A 16287-nucleotide genomic window follows, 5' to 3' on the forward strand; every position below is an offset into this window, starting at 1 on the left:
CTTTGGGAGGCCTAGGTGGGCGGATCATGAGGTCAAGAGATCAAGACCATCCTGGCCAACATGGTAAAACCCCGTCTCTACTAAAAATACAAAAAATTGGCCGGGCGTGGTGGCGCACGCCTGTAATTCCAGCTACTCGGGAGGCTGAGGCAGGAGAATTGCTTGAACTCAGGAGGTGGAGGTTGCAGTGAGCCAAGATCACGCCATTGCACTCCAGCCTGGGCAACAAGAGCGAAACTTTGTCGAAAAAAAAATTAGCTGGGCGTGGTGGCAATGCACCTGTAGTCCCAGGTACTCAGGAGGCTGAGGTAGGAGAATCGCTTGAACCTAGGAGGCGGAGGATGCAGTGAGCCGAGACTGTGCCACTGCACTCTGGCCTAGCGACAGAGTGAGACTCTGTCTCAAAAAAAAAAAAAGGGGGGGTGACACTGTAACACACCCCCACTCACCAGACCGCAGGCAGTGGGAACAATCAAGCTGTGGCATCCTGGGCTCTGCAGCTCTGGCATCTCCACGTTTTGGGTGCCAGCACATTCCCCCTCTCCAGACACCAGTGCCCAAAGCAGAAGCAGGTTGTGGCAAGCGCAGTCCAGTCACAGGCTGAGCGCAGTTCCCACGGCCGGGCTAGGTGGGCGGAGTACCTCCAGTGGCAAGCCTGGAGCCCAGCGAGACCCAGGTGGGAGCACCACTGGCCACACAGGCCTCTAGTTGGAGAAGCGGCACCCTAAAAAGTCCTGTGTCAACTATTTTAGTAAAAAAAAAAAAAATGAGGTAACACAATACAATAGCAAGCAATTTAAGATCTGAGAGGAACGTGTCTGTTTCCACTCTTGGGGTTCCATAAGAAAAACAGAAGTTTCTCCCCAAAAAGGAGTCTGGTGCCTTCTCTTCTACACAGGGGTCTGTATATGTGTATGTGGCATACGGACTTAATTAAGCTAATATGTTGGAATATGTCGGATATTAGCTTTTAGTGAAGTTTACTTTTGACCATTAAACCCTTTTAAAAATCCTCTTGGCTGGGTGCAGAGGCTGATGCCTGTAATCCCAGCAGTTTGGGAGGCCGAGGAGGGTGGATCACGAGGTTAGGAGTTCATGACCAGCCTGGTCAAGATGGTGAAACCCCGTCTCTACTAAAAATACAAAAATTAGCCAGGTGTAGTGGTTAGTGCCTGTAATCCCAACTACTCGGGAGGCTGAGGCAGGAGAATGGCGTGAACCTGGGCGGCAGAGGTTGCAGTGAGCTGAGATTGCGCCACTGCACTCCAGCCTGGGCAACAGAGTGAGACTCCGTCTCAATAAAAAAAAAAATTCCTTGTAAATCTTTAAATCTCACTACCTTATTTCAGCTGGGACAAATTGCTGATATTTCAAAAGTAACACAAATTTCAAATCAGAAACAGTGTAGGAAGCAAACCTGGGCTGTCCTAGTGGAAAAATGGCCGACTCTACCCACTGAACTGCAGCATGAGGTGATGGCACTTACTTTTCGCGGCTTGGCTGGAAAAAGGTGGCCTTGTTATGCAAATAAAGCCCATCAGGTGGTCAAAATCTCTTTTCCCTTTTCTGGCTTTTATTTTCCTTTTCCCAGCTGTGGGAATTCAGTTAATTCAGAGGCCTTGTTTCCCACAATTTATAAATTTCCTTCAGATCTGACCAAGTCTAACAGAGTTCGTCAAATCCAATGGGAAAAAGACTGAAACAGCAAAAATAGCAAACACAGAAGCAAATAAACAAAAAGCAGTTAAGCAAAACAAACAATCCCACAATTTATACATTTACTGAGCATACTAATAGTAAGAAATTAAGACCAGCCAGTTGTTCATGTTAGCTTTAGTCATTAAGGACTTCCGAGACAGAACCCCAATTCAGCTACTTACCTAGGAACGGGGCCCAGGCTTTAGACCGCTCTCTACCATCCTGGAATCAGGAAAAACTCGAGTTGTTTCCGAGCTGAAACTCCAGGGAACTCTCCTGCTCCCCATCATTACGGAAGCAGGAAAACTCGCCTTCTTTGTTGGAAGCAAGTGAAGCAGCAGAAAAGGAAAAGGCGTTGTACGCAAAATAAACCTTAGACCTCAACCAAGTTTCAGGAGATCAGAGATTCTCTGGAGGGTGGCGGGGCTCCCAATCTCAGCCAATTGTCCTATTGTCCTGAGCAATAAAGAAAGCCCAAACTGGTCCTAAGCACCAGTGGAAACTCTGTCAAAGGGCGGGGCCACCTCCACTCTGGAGTCCCTGCATGGTGGCCAACTTGTTAAGCCAACAAGTATCTGAGACAGATCTCAGTCACCTTAGAGGTTTATTTGGCCAAGGTTAAAGATGTGTGCATGAGAGCCAAGTCTGTACCTTCCTCCAAAGATGACGCTGAGGGCTTCAGTATTTAAAGGGGAAAAGGGCTGGAGGGGAAGGAGGGAGGGCATGGTACATCCTTGAATCCACGTGTCACAAGACAAAAGGAGTCAATTATGTATTTGTCTCGTGCTCAGTAAATTGGCATTTCACCCACTTTTTGATGGAGTCGGTGAAGGGTATGAACAGACACTTCTCAGAAGAAGACATTTATGCAGCCAACAGACACATGAAAAAATGCTCATCATCACTGGCCATCAGAGAAATGCAAATTAAAACCACAATGAGATACCATCTCACACCAGTTAGAATGGCGATCACTAGGCCGGGCGCGGTGGCTCAAGCCTGTAATCCCAGCACTTTGGGAGGCTGAGACGGGTGGATCACAAGGTCAGGAGATCGAGACCATCCTGGCTAACCCGGTGAAACCCCGTCTCTACTAAAAAATACAAAAAAACTAGCCGGGTGAGGTGGCGGGCGCCTGTAGTCGCAGCTACTGGGGAGGCTGAGGCAGGAGAATGGCGTAAACCCGGGAGGCGGAGCTTGCAGTGAGCTGAGATCCGGCCACTGCACTCCAGCCTGGGCGACAGAGCGAGACTCCGTCTCAAAAAAAAAGAATGGCAGTCACTAAAAAATCAGGAAACAACAGGTGCTGGAGAGGATGTGGAGAAACAGGAACACTTTTACACTGTTGGTGGGACTGTAAACTAGTTCAACCATTGTGGAAGACAGTGTGGCGATTCCTCAAGGATCTAGAACTAGAAATACCATTTGACCCAGCCATCCCATTACTGGGTATATACCCAAAGGATTATAAGTCATGCTGCTATAAAGACACATGCACATATATGTTTATTGCAGCACTATTCACAATAGCGAAGACTGTGTATGTGTGTGTATACTACACAATGGCAGTGCTGGTTTATTACTACTAGTTTTTGAGATGGAGTCTCGCTCTGTCACCCAGGCTGGAGTGCAGTGGTGTCTTCTTGGCTCACTACAACCTCCGCCTCCCGGGTTCAAGAGATTCTCCTGCCTCAGCCTCCCAAGCAGCTGGGATTACAGGCTCCCACCACCACGCCCGGCTAATTTTTGTATTATTAGTAGAGACAGGGTTTCTCCATGTTGGAACCAACCCAAATGCCCATCAGTGATAGACTGGATTAAGAAAACGTGGCACACATACACCATAGAATACTATGCAGTCGTAAAAAAGGATGAGTTCGTGTCCTTTGTAGGGACATGGATGAAGCTGGAAACCGTCATTGTCAGCAGACTATCGCAAGGACAGAAAACCAAACACTGCATGTTCTCCCTCATAGGTGGGAATTGAACAATGAGATCACTTGGACACAGGAAGGGAACATCACACACCGGGGCCTGTTGTGGGGTGGGGGGGGAGGGATAGCACTGGGAGAAACACCTAACGCAAATGACGTAAATGACGAGTTGCTGGGTGCAGCACACCTACATGGCACATGAATACATATGTAACAAACCTGCACGTTGTACACGTGCACCGTAGAACTTAAAGTATTAAAAAAAAACACTGGCACTTCATGCAAGGTGAACAAAGAGTAGCTGCCTGTGGAGAAACTTTGTGATTTGTAGCTCTCTGCTTAGGAACGAAAAGGAAGCAGTTTCTTGCGTGACCCACCTTTCAGCTGCTTCTTTTTCTTGCGGCAGAGTGAAATGAGTGTCCCAGGTGTTGACTGGCCTTTCCCAACTCCTAAGGCTCTGTGGGTGTGTACATACTACACAGGCCTGTACGGACGAGAAACTGCATGTGTGTGGCAGGCAGCAGGCTCCCTCCGCCGGCACCTGAGAAGTCTGTGTCGAGGACTCTCCGCTGGCCACTGAAACAAGCCAGCGGGAGACTGCACGGAAAGCTTGTTGGCCAGACTGGAAACTAATAAAGCAAGCACACTGTCACTAAATGCATCAGGCTTCCAGACAGGGCAGAGCATTCTCAACACAGGGGGAAGTCTAGCCTGAGCTGAGGGTTGCTGGAGAGGGCGCAGCCACCTGATAACTTATCTCATGCCGTTGTACTCAGGTCCCTTCCACAATCAGGAGCCCTCATTTGTGGGCCAGAAAGACAGGACAGCGCTGGCAAGGCCACTTCCAAAGTCTCAGTGCTATGGCTATCCCATGCCCCCAGCACACATTGCACATTCTTCTTTAGGGCCTTTTAATAAGCTGAGTCAGATTACAGTCAAGCAAGGAGCCCTGGGGCCTGTTAGTCGACTTTGTACCTCTTTGTTCTGGAACATCACATCTTAACGTTTAGCTCTTAGAATCTGACCTTTTCCTCAAGTTTGGGGGCATCTTATTCACTATAACTTCCAAGTATTCACATCGTCTCCTTCTGAAACAAAGGCAAGTGTTTTAACTGTCCACTGCGAATCAGAATGTACGATGCGATCTGCTGTCCATCACTCTGCACAGATAGCCACTTCCAACATGAACATACTAATTTATTCATTTATCACCACAAAGCTCGCTCTCTGAACCAGTCACTCTTGCCTCGACCGAGCTGTAAGCAGCTTTGGGGAAGGCAGGACCAAACGGCACCGGACAAGGGGCCGCAGCTTCTCCAAGGTGGGGCGGGCCTGGTGCTACCCTCCCCGAGATCACTGGAGAAGGGGCCTCGGTTTCTCACAGGGTGGGGTGGCCCTGGTGCACCCTCCCCGAGAGCACTGGAGAAGGGGGTTCGGTTTCTCACAGGGTGGGGCAGGCCTGGTGCCACCCTCCCCGAGATCACTGGAGAAGGGGCCTCGGTTTCTCACAGGGTGGGGTGGGCCTGGTGCACCCTCCCCGAGATCACTGGAGAAGGGGCCTTGGCTTCTCACAGGGTGGGGTGGCCCTTCCTGAGACGCCTATTGCAGGGAGTAACAAGTGCCATGCAAGGGTGCTTGTTTATTCTTTGAGATGTGAACTGTAGGCGTCTGCTGTGCTGGGGTTCCTGTGCCGCCGGTAGGGGCCCCAGTCCTCCTGCTCCCGAATGGTTCTCTGCTGGTCACTCCCGCTGGAACTGCAGCTGACGAGCGTCTCATTTGACGCTCGCGTGATGATGATCTGTGGAACGACCACTTTCCTCCTGCTGGACTTTTGCTTTACATCAGGTTTCTCTAGAGGAAAAAACATCCAGGCATTTAGTAGATGTGTGGAAAGCTCCTTCCACCTCCTGCCACTGGTCAGAATAAAGGAATTAGAGTATGGTCAGCAGAAGGAATGGGTGAGTCCAAAAGTGATCAAAACTGTCCATGAACATTCCAGGGCTTAATGGATTTGCAACTCAGCCAGGAGGGTTGCTGATGCTGGACACCCTTTTCCAGAGAAGAAACCAGGAGAAACACTTCCACCGTTTGCGGCAGGATGGCGTCAGGGCGACCAGCACCGGAAGGAGAGAGGGCACACGCCCAGGCAGGAGCCACCTCCGAGCTCAAGGTTCAGAGACCTCATTTTCACTTCAAAGCTTTCTAATTCTGGTAAAGCCCTCTGTACAGAACTTTATTCATTAGAATGTTCTAGAAATGGACATTTCTGATGTTGCTCCCATTTTCTTAAACTTGTTAAGGTTACAAGGAACGCCTGAGACCTGTGAAACTGCTGAGCCTGCCGAGCACTGCCAAGTACAAAGCAGAAGTGCTCCTTCGCCGGCTGCTCTCCTGGCCAGCCACCTGCCCCCTTCCCGGACTGTCACTGCTACGGACTTCTGGGAGAGCAGGGCGGAGCTCGCTCTCTCTGCAGACGTGTGGTACAGGGTTAGAAGACTCACAGTCACCTTTCCACAGAAACGTAACTACAGCGGGTATGTTGTTCTACAGCTTTGTGGGGACACTTGATAGCTCACGAACCTGGATGCGAGGTAGGATGGACAGCTGGCAATGGCAGTGCTGGTTTATTATTTTTTTTATTAGTTTTTGAGACAGAGTCTCGCCTCTGTCACCCAGGCTGGAGTGCAGTGGTGTGATCTCGGCTCACTGCAACCTCCGCCTCCCGGGTTCAAGTGATTCTCCTGCCTCAGCCTCCCGAGCAGCTGGGACTACAGGCTCCTGCCACCACGTCCAGGTAATTTTTGTATTATTAGTAGAGATGGGGTTTCTCCATGTTGGCTGGTCTCAAACTCCTGACCTCAGGTGATCCACCGCCTCGGCCTCCCAAAGTGCTGGGATTACAGGTGTGAGCCACCACGTCCGGCCGACAGTGCTGGCTTTTATCGTGTGCCTGTTCTGAGCCCTAGAACAGTGAAAAATGACACACGGCAGCTTCTACTATAGGTCTCTGACAACCCACATTTCATAGACAAAACTGAGGCACAGACAAGCCAAGTCGCCTGCCCAAGGCTCGTCAGACTGGGGAGCCACAGAGGCCAACTTGCCTGCCCAAGGCTAACCAGATGGGGAAGGTGGAGAGGCCAAGTCGCCTGCCCAAGGCTCGTCAGATGGGGTATTCAGGCCTCGGCCTCTCCCTTTGCCTGTGGTTCTGTCTTACAAAGCCTCATCTGTGTCAGCTGCCGAATGACCCACAGCTGCATTAAGCACTGAGAGATGCCCCTTTTTCTTTTTTTGAGACAGCATCTTGGTCTGTGGCCCAGGCTGAAATGCAGTGGCATGATCATGGCTCACTAAAGCCTCAACTTCCTGGGCTCAAATGATCCTCCCACTTCAGCTTTCCAAGTAGCTGGGACTACCAGCATGCAACACCACACCCAGCTAATTTTAAAATTTTTTGTAGATTCAGGGTTTTGCCATATTGCCCAAACTCTCAGGCTCAAGTTATTCTCCCACCTCACCCTCCCAAAGTGCTGGGATTACAGCAGCCATGAGAAACTGTGCCGGCCCTTTTCTTCCATTTTTAGAGACAGGGTCTCACTCTGTAGCCCAGGAAGGAGTGCAGTGGCTATTTGTAGATGTGATCATAGCAAACTACAGTCTTGACCTCCCAGGCCCAAGTGATCCTCCTACCTCAGCCTCCTGAGTAGCTGGGACCACAGATCTCACCTATGGGACCATATTATTCCCACACCACCATACCTGGCTCACTTTTTTTTCTTTTCAGTAGAGATGAGGTCACCTTGTGTTGCCAAGGCTGGTCTCAAACTTTTGGACTTAAGGGATCCTCCTGCCTCAGTTTCCAAAGTGCTGAGATGACAGGTGTGAGCCACTGCGCCCAGCCTATTTCCAATTTTTATCTTTTTCAGACAGTGCGACAGTGAACATTCTTGCATTTATGTGTTCACACTCTTTGGAGGGTTTATCTATTGGTAAATTACTAGAACTTCTGGATAAATGGGTATAATTCACTTCAAATTTTGGTAAATACTGTCAAACTTTTCTATAGAGACTACGTCAACTTACATTTCCACAAAGAGACTATGAACTTAGAAAGGTGTTCCCTATTCCAAACTTATAAAACATTTGCCTATTTTCCACTTTTCTCTTTTTTTTGGGGGGGGGGGTCAGGGTCTCACTCCGGTGACCCAGGCAGTGAGGGCAGGGGCAGCCCACCTGGAGCAGCCACTGCAAAGGCACCAGCTGCAGCAGACAAGGCGTGGCCAGGGCTGCGTGCTCCACAGATCCCACGGGAGACAGGAACAGGCAGGAGCCTCCCCCCTCCTGAGCTGATGCGGCAGGGGCCCAACCCAGCCACAGCTATGGCCCTGGGCATCCCTGTGCTCTCAGGGCCAAGGAAGCACCCCCAACCCCTGCAGGCTCAGAAGTACCTGCTCCCACTGTCTGGCCTCTCCCCACTTCCACTGCCCACTCCAATTTCAGAGCAAAGTTGAGGCCAAGCCCAGGCACTGTCATGACCTGGCCAGGTGTACATGCACTCAAGGCAATGCTGACAAGCCAGCCCCCGCCGTCTGGATCCCCCTCCAGACTTCAGGTCTTGACGAGCATGGGGAGAAAGGTGAGGGAGACCTGAAGGCAGTTCAGCCTGAGCCTGCAGGCATCCCTCAGCATGAACAGCCTGGACACCATGGACAACATGATTAATGGCAGCAGGAGGCAGAAAGGCTCTTGGGCAGAAAGGAGCAGGGCCCCAGTGAAGCCCCACCTTCAAGCCAGGGATGGCCTGAAGCCTGGGGGCTGGACTTTCAGTTCTGGGTGGAGTCTGTGGCCCAGAGTGAGAACTTACAGTGCTTTTGCTGGCCTATCCATGGCTGCCCATGGACCAGTCAGCACTTCCCCCCTTCTGAAGCCCATAAAAACCCTGGACTCAGCCAGACTCACAGACAGACATCAGAACGACCAGCTGTGGGGGAAGGAGCTACGCACTCTGCGTCTCCTGAGAACTGTTCTGTCGCTCAATGAAGCTCCTGTCTGTCTTGCTCACCCTCCAATTGTCTGCATATCTCATTCGCCCTGGAGGCAGGACAAAAACGTGGGACCCACCAAATCGCGAGACTCAAAGAGCTGCTAATAAATGGGGCTGAAATGCACCCACCTGCCCCTGGCTTACCACGCGGCAGGTGACAAAGAGATAACAGTTGTGGCCCTGTGGGGAGCCCAGGTCAGGGCTGTGACACCCTCTTTGGGGCTCTGTCGTTCCTGGCATCTCCAATCTCCTGGGTGCCACTGCATTCCCCTCATCCAGATGAAGGCGCCCACAGCAGAAGCCACATGTGGTACATCTGGTCCAGCTACAGCCTCGCACAGAGCCAGCACCTGTGCTAGCACCTGCAGCTGCCCAACCCAGGCCCCTGCCTGGCTGTGCGCAGCGGCCGGACCCCACACTTGCTCCCCCACACACCACTCACTATTGTCTACCTAGCTCGCCATTTGCAGGTGTGGGATCTGGACTAGGAGTGTGAACCGAGTGCAGTCTGCTGCCTGAGTGGACAGTACAAGCCCAGCAGGTGTGAGCAAAACCCAGGCAGAAGCGCTGCAGTCACAGAGGTTTCTGGCTAGCAAAATGACACCCTAAGGCTCCCGTGACAGCAGCAGGTGGTGGCATGACCAAGACTCAACAAAGCCCCAACCACCCAGACTCAAGTGATCCTCCCACCTCATTTAAAATTTTTGTTTTGGGCCGGGCGCGGTGGTTCACGCCTGTAATCCCAGGACTTTGAGAGGCCGAGGCAGGAGGATCACGAGGTCAGGAGATCAAGACCATCCTGGCTAACACGGTGAAACCCTGTCTCTACTAAAAATACAAAAAAAGTAAGCCAGGTGTGATGGCAGGCGCCTGTAGTCCCAGCTACTCAGGAGGCTGAGGCAGGAGAAGGGCATGAACCCGGGAGGCGGAGCTTGCAGTGAGCCGAGATGGCGCCACTCACTCCAGCCAGAGCGACAGAGCAAGACNTCGTGATCCGCCCGCCAAATTCTTAGTAGAGATGAAGTTTCACTATATTGGCCAGGCTAGTCTCGAAATCCTGACCTCAGGTGATCCACCCACCTTGGCCTCCCAAAGTGCTGGGATTACAGGCATGAGCCACTGCATCCAGCCTTAAACATTCAATTTTAAGAATATGTTTTACATTAAACATTTGCAATTGCTTATAAATCCTATCCTTGCCATAGAAATGAACTAGATGAAGCCTGGTACTGAGAGAAACATGCTGATTTTAAACACTTGGATTACCTTATTTTTGGAGACAGGGTCTCACTCTCTCACTCAGGCTGGAGTGCAGTGGCTTGATCATAGCTCACTGCAGCCTTGAACTCCTGGCCTCAAGCGATCCTCTTGCTTTAGCCTCCCAAAGTGCTGGGATTACAGAGGCATGAGCCACTCTGCCTGGCTTTTGTTTTGTTTTGTTTTGTTTTTTGACTAGTCAAGTGCAGTAGTGAGAAGGAGGGAAAAGAGTAGAACAAGGAGTTTGATCTGTAACTGAATGAACAATCAGGACCAGCCTTGACTACTAATTTTGATTATAAAGATCTAAAAGAAATTGCTTCCATTTGGAAAAGGTTTAATTTGTAATATCAATAGTAAGTTTTGGCAATAAAAAATTGAAATTGCCACGTGAAAACCAGTTAGTTGATTGCAACATTAACCCATCTCAAAGATTTAGGCTTACTTTTTGCTGCTGTCTTCTTCACTGTCACATTCTTTTTAGGAACTGTGTTTGTAATTTCAGTTTCATTTGGGAAATGTGTAGCAGGAGGGCTTGAAGACAGTGGTACACTGTCCTTAGCATCATCAGCTTCAAGGTCTATCATTTCAAATGGAAAGGAAAATAGTACATTTAAGCCAACACATGAAAATCCATTTTTTGCTTTGTGCCTGGTATGAATTCCTATTTAAACACCAAATATGTGACTTTTCTGGAATATTTAAAACATGCTTTTTTAAATTTTTTGAGACGGAGTCTTGCTCTGTGGCCCAGGCTGGAGTGCAGTGGCACGATCTCGGCTCACTGCAAGCTCCCCCTCCTGGGTTCCCGCCATTCTCCTGCCTCAGCGTTCCGATTAGCTGGGACTAAAGGCACCCGCCACCGCGCCTGGCTAATTTTTTGTATTTTTTTTTTAGTAGAGACGGGGTTTCACTGTGGTCTCGATCTCCTGACCTTGTGATCCGCCTGCCTCGGCCTCCCAAAGTGCTGGGATTACAGGCATGAGCCACCACGCCCGGCTACAGCATGATTTTTTTTTTTTTTTTTTGAGACGGAGTCTCGCTCTGTCGCCCAGGCTGGAGTGCAGTGGCCAGATCTTGGCTCACTGCAAGCTCTGCCTCCCGGGTTTACGCCATTCTCCTGCCTCAGCCTCCCGAGTAGCTGGGACTACAGGTGCCCGCCACCTCGCCCGGCTAGTTTTTTGTATTTTTTAGTAGAGACGGGGTTTCACCGGGTTAGCCAGGATGGTCTCGATCTCCTGACCTCGTGATCCACCTGTCTCGGCCTCCCAAAGTGCTGGGATTGCAGGCTTGAGCCACCGCGCCCGGCCCAGCATATTTTTTAATAGCTCATAGAAGTGTTCCATTTCTCTTCTTATTCAAAATTTTCTTGCAATTAAGCATACTCTACCTTCATAAAAATGTTACATGCTGGGCGCAGTGGCTCAAACCTGTAATACTGGCACTTTGGGTGGCCGAGGCGGGCGGATAACAAGGTCAGGAGTTTGAGACCAGCCTGTCCAATATGGTGAAACCCCATCTCTACTGAAAATACAAAAATGAGCCAGCCGTGGTGGCAGGTGCCTTAAGCTGAGGTAGAAGAATTGCTTGAACCGGGAGGCAAAAGTCTCAAAACAAACAAACAAACAAACAAAGCTGCGAAAGCGTTTAAACGAGCCGGACGCGGCGGCCCACGCCTGTGATCCCAGCACTTTGGGAGGCTGAGGCAGGTGGATCAGCTGAAGGCAAGAGTTTAAGGCCAGCCTGGCCAATGTGACGAAAGCCCATCTCTACTAAAAATACAAAAAAAAATGTAGCTGGGGATGGTGGCGGGCGCCTGCAATCCCAGGTACTTGGGGAGGCTGAGGCAGGAGAATCTCTTGAACTTGGGAGGCAGAGGCTACAGTGAGCTGAGAGCCGAGATCGCGCCACTGCACTCCAGCCTAGGCAACAAGAGTAAAACTCCATCTCAAAAAAAAAAAGAAAAAAGTGTCCAAACACGCAAGAAAATAGAGCATTTTCTATTGCACCTAACGAGCGCTCAGCCTCAGTCAGTATTTTCTTGTCTTCTTCTTTCTTCATTTTTTTCCTGTCTTTTTTTTTTGAGATGGAGTCTCGCTCCATTGCCCAGGGATGATCTTGGCTCACTGCAACCTCTGCCTCCTGGGTTCAAGTGATTCTCCTGCCTCAGCCTCCAAACTAGCTGAAATTACAGGTGCACACCACCATGCCCAGCTAATTTTTTTGTATTTTTTGTAGAGACGGGGTTTTGCCATATTGGCCAGGCTGGTCGCAAACTCCTGACCTCAAGTGATCCACCCTCCTCGGCCTCCCACAGTGCTAGGGTTACAGCATGAGCCACCGCGCCCAGCGTCCTGAGTATCTTTAAGTAATTTCAGACATGATTTTACCCATAAATGTTGCAGTATACCTCCTTATCAGATAAGGATTGTTTTAGCATAACTACAATAGCATTGCCACATCGAAGCAAATTCGCACTGACTCATCCCCAAATACCCAATCCGATTGTCTCAGGAGTGACTGAGCCCAGGTTCTAGGTCTTTCAGGTTTCCTTCTAACATTTCCTTCCTTTTTTCCCAAGTTCTTTATTTGTGGTAGAATTTCCAACACTGTGGAATAAGCTGACTATAAATCTGTGATGTGTTAGACCTCTGTTTGTATGTCTGTGAATTTTGTAATGCAAAAATTTAAGCATATACAGCATTAGTCATGATAACAATATAATATATCTGTATTGGTCCGTTTTCATGCTGCTAATAAAGACATACCAGAGACTGAATAATTTATTCAGGAAAAAGGTTTAATGGACTTACAGTTCCACATGGCTGGGGAGGCCTCACAATCACAGCAGAAAGCAAGAAGGGGCAAGTCACGTCTTACACGGATGGCAGCAGGCAGAGAGCGCGCTTATGCAGGAAACTCCCGTTTTAAAACCATCGAATCTCGTGAGACTCACTCACTATCACGAAAACAGCATGGGAAAGACCTGCCCCCATGATCCAATCCCTTCCCACCCAGTTCTTCCCACATGTGGGAATTCAAAATGAGATTTGGGTGAGGACACAGCCAAGCCATAACAATATCCCAACAGCTGCCACAGTGATTAACTCATGGCCAAACTGTCTCCCCATCATGGCCCTTCTGTTCTGGTCACTACTGCTCCATAGTAATTTACCCCAAGCCTCAGCAGCTTAAAACAACTACTTGCTTTTCTCTGGATTTTATGGGTTCAGGACAGGTATCACCTGTGGTTGCCCAGGCAGCTGCATGCATCTAAAAACTCACTGAGACGTCCAGGGCGGCTCTTGGGGCTGGACACTGATGCTGGCTCCCCGTGAGGTGCACGTCCCAAGCTGAGACGACTCCAGGATCCAGCCAGAGCCTGGAATCACTGACGGCTTGTTCACTCACAAGTCTGGCTCCTGGATAGGAAGGGCTTAGGGACCAGGACTGCTAACTGCACTGCTTCCCAGGCTCAGATTCAGGTTAAACCACTTCCGTGACCCTCCAAAGGCCCCTTGTGTTCAGCTGTGGTCGACTCCCATTCCTGCCCAGCAACCACTCATCTGCTTCTCTCTGCAATGTGTTCGTCTTTTCTGGACATTTCATGTAAAGGGAATTGTAGTATGAGTGGTCTTTCCTCTGGCTTTTCTCACTTAGCGTCCCACCTTCAGGATCCTTCACGGTGTGGCAAAGGAGTCAGCAGCCTGCTCCTCACTGTCGCGCAGCCCATCACTGCGTGGAGAGCGTGTACACTTCATCTTCTCTCCTGAACTCTGTCCTCACTCTTGCTCTGTTGTTTTCCCTTCATGTCCACCTTCCTCCCACACCCTCTGGTGTGACAGACACTGCTGGGGCCTTTCCAACAGGCGGTCCTCCTTCCCCCACTTCCGTGGCTGGTAGAGGTCCTGCCCACTGCTGTGCTTCACAGCTCACTCCAGCCCCTGGGGAATCTGCACTGTTGAGTGTGTCCTAGAGAGGCTGGGCAGGCGAAGCCTTCCTGGGAAAGGTTTCCTTGCTAATATAAAGCAAGGAGCAACGCCTTTGAAGTAGACGCAGTCCTGCCTGCGTGTGGGGGCTGTACACTCATTGGGGGCTGTGGACACTGAGAGTGGTCAGGAAGAGACATGCAAAGCCCTTGATGTCACGGATGTGCTAACAAGCCAACCTGGAAGCCCTGCCTCTGACCCTTCATTTGTGAGACATTAAATCCCTGTGTTAAAACTGTGTTTACTTAGCTTTTCTGTAACTTTCAGCTAAAAGCACCCTGACAGGTAGCATTTTCCAAACCGCCACCCTAAGGTGATGCTATTCCTGCAGACTTCTATCCTCTAGTGAGGGGTTCCAAAGTTGGGAATTCAAATCCAGGCCTTTCTTCCAAGTCCAAGGCCCAGAGCCTCCTACTTCCAGCCCTTGATCCCACAAGCCTATCTGAACCAGTCCAGACCCAGCTCCTCTGCCTAGCAGGCCAGTCATTCCCGACACTCCTTCTTGTCTGACCCGAGTGGTTCATTCTTTTTTTTTTTTTTTTTTTTTTGAGACAGTCTCACTCTATAGCCCAGGCTGGAGTACAGTGGCGTGATCTCGCTCACTGCTACCTCCACCTCCCAGGTCCCGGTTCAAGCAATTCTCCTGCCTCAGCCTCCTGAGTAGCTGGGATTACAGGCAGATGCCACCATGCCCAGCTAATTTTTGTATTTTTAGTAGAGATGGGGTTTCACCATGTTGGCCAGGCTGGTCTTGAACTCCTGACCTTAAGTGATCCACCCACCTTGGTCTCCCAAAGTGCTGGGATTACAGGCGTGAGCCACCGTGCCCAGCCGAGTGGTTCATCCTTGTGATGAAACTGAAACACTTCCTCCTGGCATAGGCCCCCAATCTCCTCAGATGACAGGCTCTGCGGGTTCTGCCTGCTTGACCTTTCTAAAATTCGTACTGCAAGGCCTCGCTGGCTCCCACTGGGCCAACAGCAATGGGTCTCTGATGGAGCCACCTCCCCTGGGAACTTGCTTCCCTGTTGGTAGGCACAGACCCCATCATGCCGCCCTCGTTTTTTATTTTTAAATATTTGTTTTTTGTAGAGACAGGGTCTCACTATGTTGCCCAAGCTGGTCTTGAACTTCTGGCCTCAAAAGATCCTCCTGCCTCGGTCCGCCAAGTAGCTGGGACGACAGGTGTGAACCACTGCGCCAGGCAGCATTGTTTAAACTCCGTTGTTTAAACTATTTAACACTTCCAGCTCCATGTGGTAAAACTGATAGAAAACTTTGTATTCTAGCTTCTTCCTACTGTTAGGGCCTCATCTTCCCCACACACACCCAAAGGTCTGGTCACACTAGGCTGTTATAAAAGACGCCTTTGTCGCACCCAGGTTCTACTTCTCTGTCACCCTCCACAATGTGCTTGCGCCAGCAGCCCTCGGAGAGCTACACTCCAGCCTGGGACGGCCTCCCAAGGCTCTGTTCCAGTGTGCGGACGCTGAGGGATTCTCGGTGGCACCAAGATACTCAGCCCTCCAGGAGAACCTCAGGTGAGACACACGCACACTGCTTCAGCCCCTCGACCACCTGGTACATACTTATCACTCGGGAACTGACCTATATTTTCATTAAACTTATGTTTTCAACCAAGAATTCTGGATATTTACCTCCTACATAAAGTTCCTAAAACAAACCAGTTTCAACTTGAGGGCGCGTGCCTGCCACTAGTGTCCATCCGGTAAGGTCTCAGAAGTAGGCTTCTCACCCCAGCCCCAGATCCTCCAAGCCGCTGAACTCGCTTCGCTCCCTCCCGCCGTCTCCTACCTTCCAGCGAAGCTGCCGGCAACAGGTGCTTGGCTGTCCCGGCCCCCGGGTGGAGGCTGTCCACAGGCTTCTCCGACTCCCTGTCTGCCTGCCTGGGTTCCTGGGAATGCTTCTCCATCAACTTATCCTTAGGTTTTGGAACCGAATAGGTGGATCCCTTCTTTTGCTCCTCACCTGAAATATATGGATCATCCGTTAGACCCGGGACTTACCGAATCCAGGGCAGTGGGTCCCACCGTCTTCAGTCGCCTGCTTGGGTCTAGAATAAGCTGGCTTCAAAGTCTCGAGTCTCTCCGTTTCCGTAACTGCCTCAGGCGGGAAGATACTTAAGGCACCGTCCGTGGCGGACTCGGAGGCAGGAACGGTTCGCCCCGGGCCGAGGTCGGCGCCTGCGCTCGCGCCGCCCCGCCCAGCCCCGCCCTGGGCCCGCGCCGAGGGGCGGAGACGCGGGGAGCCCAGCGCCTGCGCCCCCTTTACCTTTCCTGGGTTTCTGTTTGCTTTTGGAAAGGCCCATAGGTGAGCCCACCGCCCCCGCCGGGGCAAGCCCGGG

The 16287-nt window shown here is 50.7% G+C and overlaps 1 protein-coding gene across 3 annotated transcripts in view; it reads right to left on the reverse strand.

Moving 5' to 3' along the window:
- Nucleotides 1-4808: 4808 nt before the first annotated feature.
- Nucleotides 4809-16287, reverse strand: part of SPATA33 (spermatogenesis associated 33) — a 12019-nt gene continuing 540 nt past the window's right edge. The window contains exons 2-4 of one of the 3 annotated variants that reach the window (XM_017871301.1): nucleotides 16215-16287; nucleotides 15738-15911; nucleotides 4809-5483 (exon numbers count right to left, since the gene is read on the reverse strand). In XM_017871301.1, the coding sequence (XP_017726790.1) occupies nucleotides 5272-5483; nucleotides 15738-15911; nucleotides 16215-16251 (423 nt within the window). In that variant the 5' untranslated portion in view covers nucleotides 16252-16287 and the 3' untranslated portion in view covers nucleotides 4809-5271. Of the gene's footprint in view, nucleotides 5484-6495; nucleotides 6595-15737; nucleotides 15912-16214 lie in introns of those variants that run through there. The other 2 variants (XM_017871310.1, XM_017871320.1) reach the window with 2 other exon arrangements.

The sequence above is a fragment of the Rhinopithecus bieti genome, unplaced genomic scaffold, assembly GCF_001698545.2.
Source record: "Rhinopithecus bieti isolate Rb0 unplaced genomic scaffold, ASM169854v2 scaffold_1037, whole genome shotgun sequence".
Classification (NCBI taxonomy): Eukaryota; Metazoa; Chordata; class Mammalia; order Primates; family Cercopithecidae; genus Rhinopithecus; species Rhinopithecus bieti.